The following is an 849-nucleotide window of genomic DNA, read 5'->3' as shown; positions in this document are numbered from 1 at the left end:
TGTGTTCTTTGATTGGTTAAAGAAGTGGGCTTTGGTGCGGTGTAGCTTCTGTTCTGACGGAGGCAGAATCAGCTATACTCGTCGATGTAGGCCGTGGACATTGCACAGTATCTTCAGGTTAGCCCAGATGCATTTCGGTTTTTACCTTTGTTAATTTTTTGAGGGATTAGAGGCCAGTTTTTCCATCTGTGGTTCATGGCGCTGCCAGATACATAACTCAACCGAGGCGAGTCCAACACCAGCAGCAACAAACAGAAGTCAGCAGTGCTTTCTTTGATTCCCCAAATTCAAAGGACAGGCTCAGAACCACCAGCGATGGGCGACGCACTTTTGCTAATGAAGGGGAGGCGGGTATATGAACGCACCATGGTGCAACGTGATATGACGACCCTCCCTGCAGGGCGGTCTCCGTCCACCACACGAAGTTTTCGTCCCTCGTGCATGCCACCAGATCTGAAAGGTGGGAAACCATCCGAGCAGACACGAATGCGGTTTGTGCTCTAATAGATACTCCAGCAACCATTTTTTGTTCGGGGACAAGCAAGGCCAGTAAAGACAGCTTAGTCGATTTGAACAAGCAACCAGCATACAGACGCCGGTAAAGGCAAGTCGCGGCTGCCAATGCGACGGTGGGAATAAGATGGTGATATTCAGGGCGAATAAAACATGGCTAAACGGCTTCGAAGCGTTGGTGTGAGCTACCATGCCGAGCAGAAGCGTACCACAATGCTGCGTGTGAGAATGATTAGTGTGGCAAATCAGCAGGTGGATGTATATATAAGCGCAGAATGCGCTCTGAATATGAAGAAAAAAGCTGAATTTGGTTTGGTTTTTATCAGTTAGAGTAAG

General features: G+C 48.4%; 1 protein-coding gene across 1 annotated transcript in view; it reads left to right on the top strand.

The window, feature by feature from the left end:
• T265_09568 (hypothetical protein) overlaps positions 1–504 on the top strand; it is a gene marked incomplete at both ends in the record, with an annotated part of 28,313 nt that extends 27,809 nt beyond the window's left edge. The window contains one exon of the mRNA XM_009175678.1: positions 294–504. Coding sequence (XP_009173942.1) covers positions 294–504 — 211 coding nt within the window. The remainder of the gene's footprint in view (positions 1–293) is intronic.
• Positions 505–849: the final 345 nt, after the last annotated feature.

This window comes from Opisthorchis viverrini (genome assembly GCF_000715545.1).
Source record: "Opisthorchis viverrini unplaced genomic scaffold opera_v5_290, whole genome shotgun sequence".
In the NCBI taxonomy this organism is placed as follows: Eukaryota; Metazoa; Platyhelminthes; class Trematoda; order Opisthorchiida; family Opisthorchiidae; genus Opisthorchis; species Opisthorchis viverrini.
This window is presented reverse-complemented; position numbering and strand designations above follow the sequence as displayed.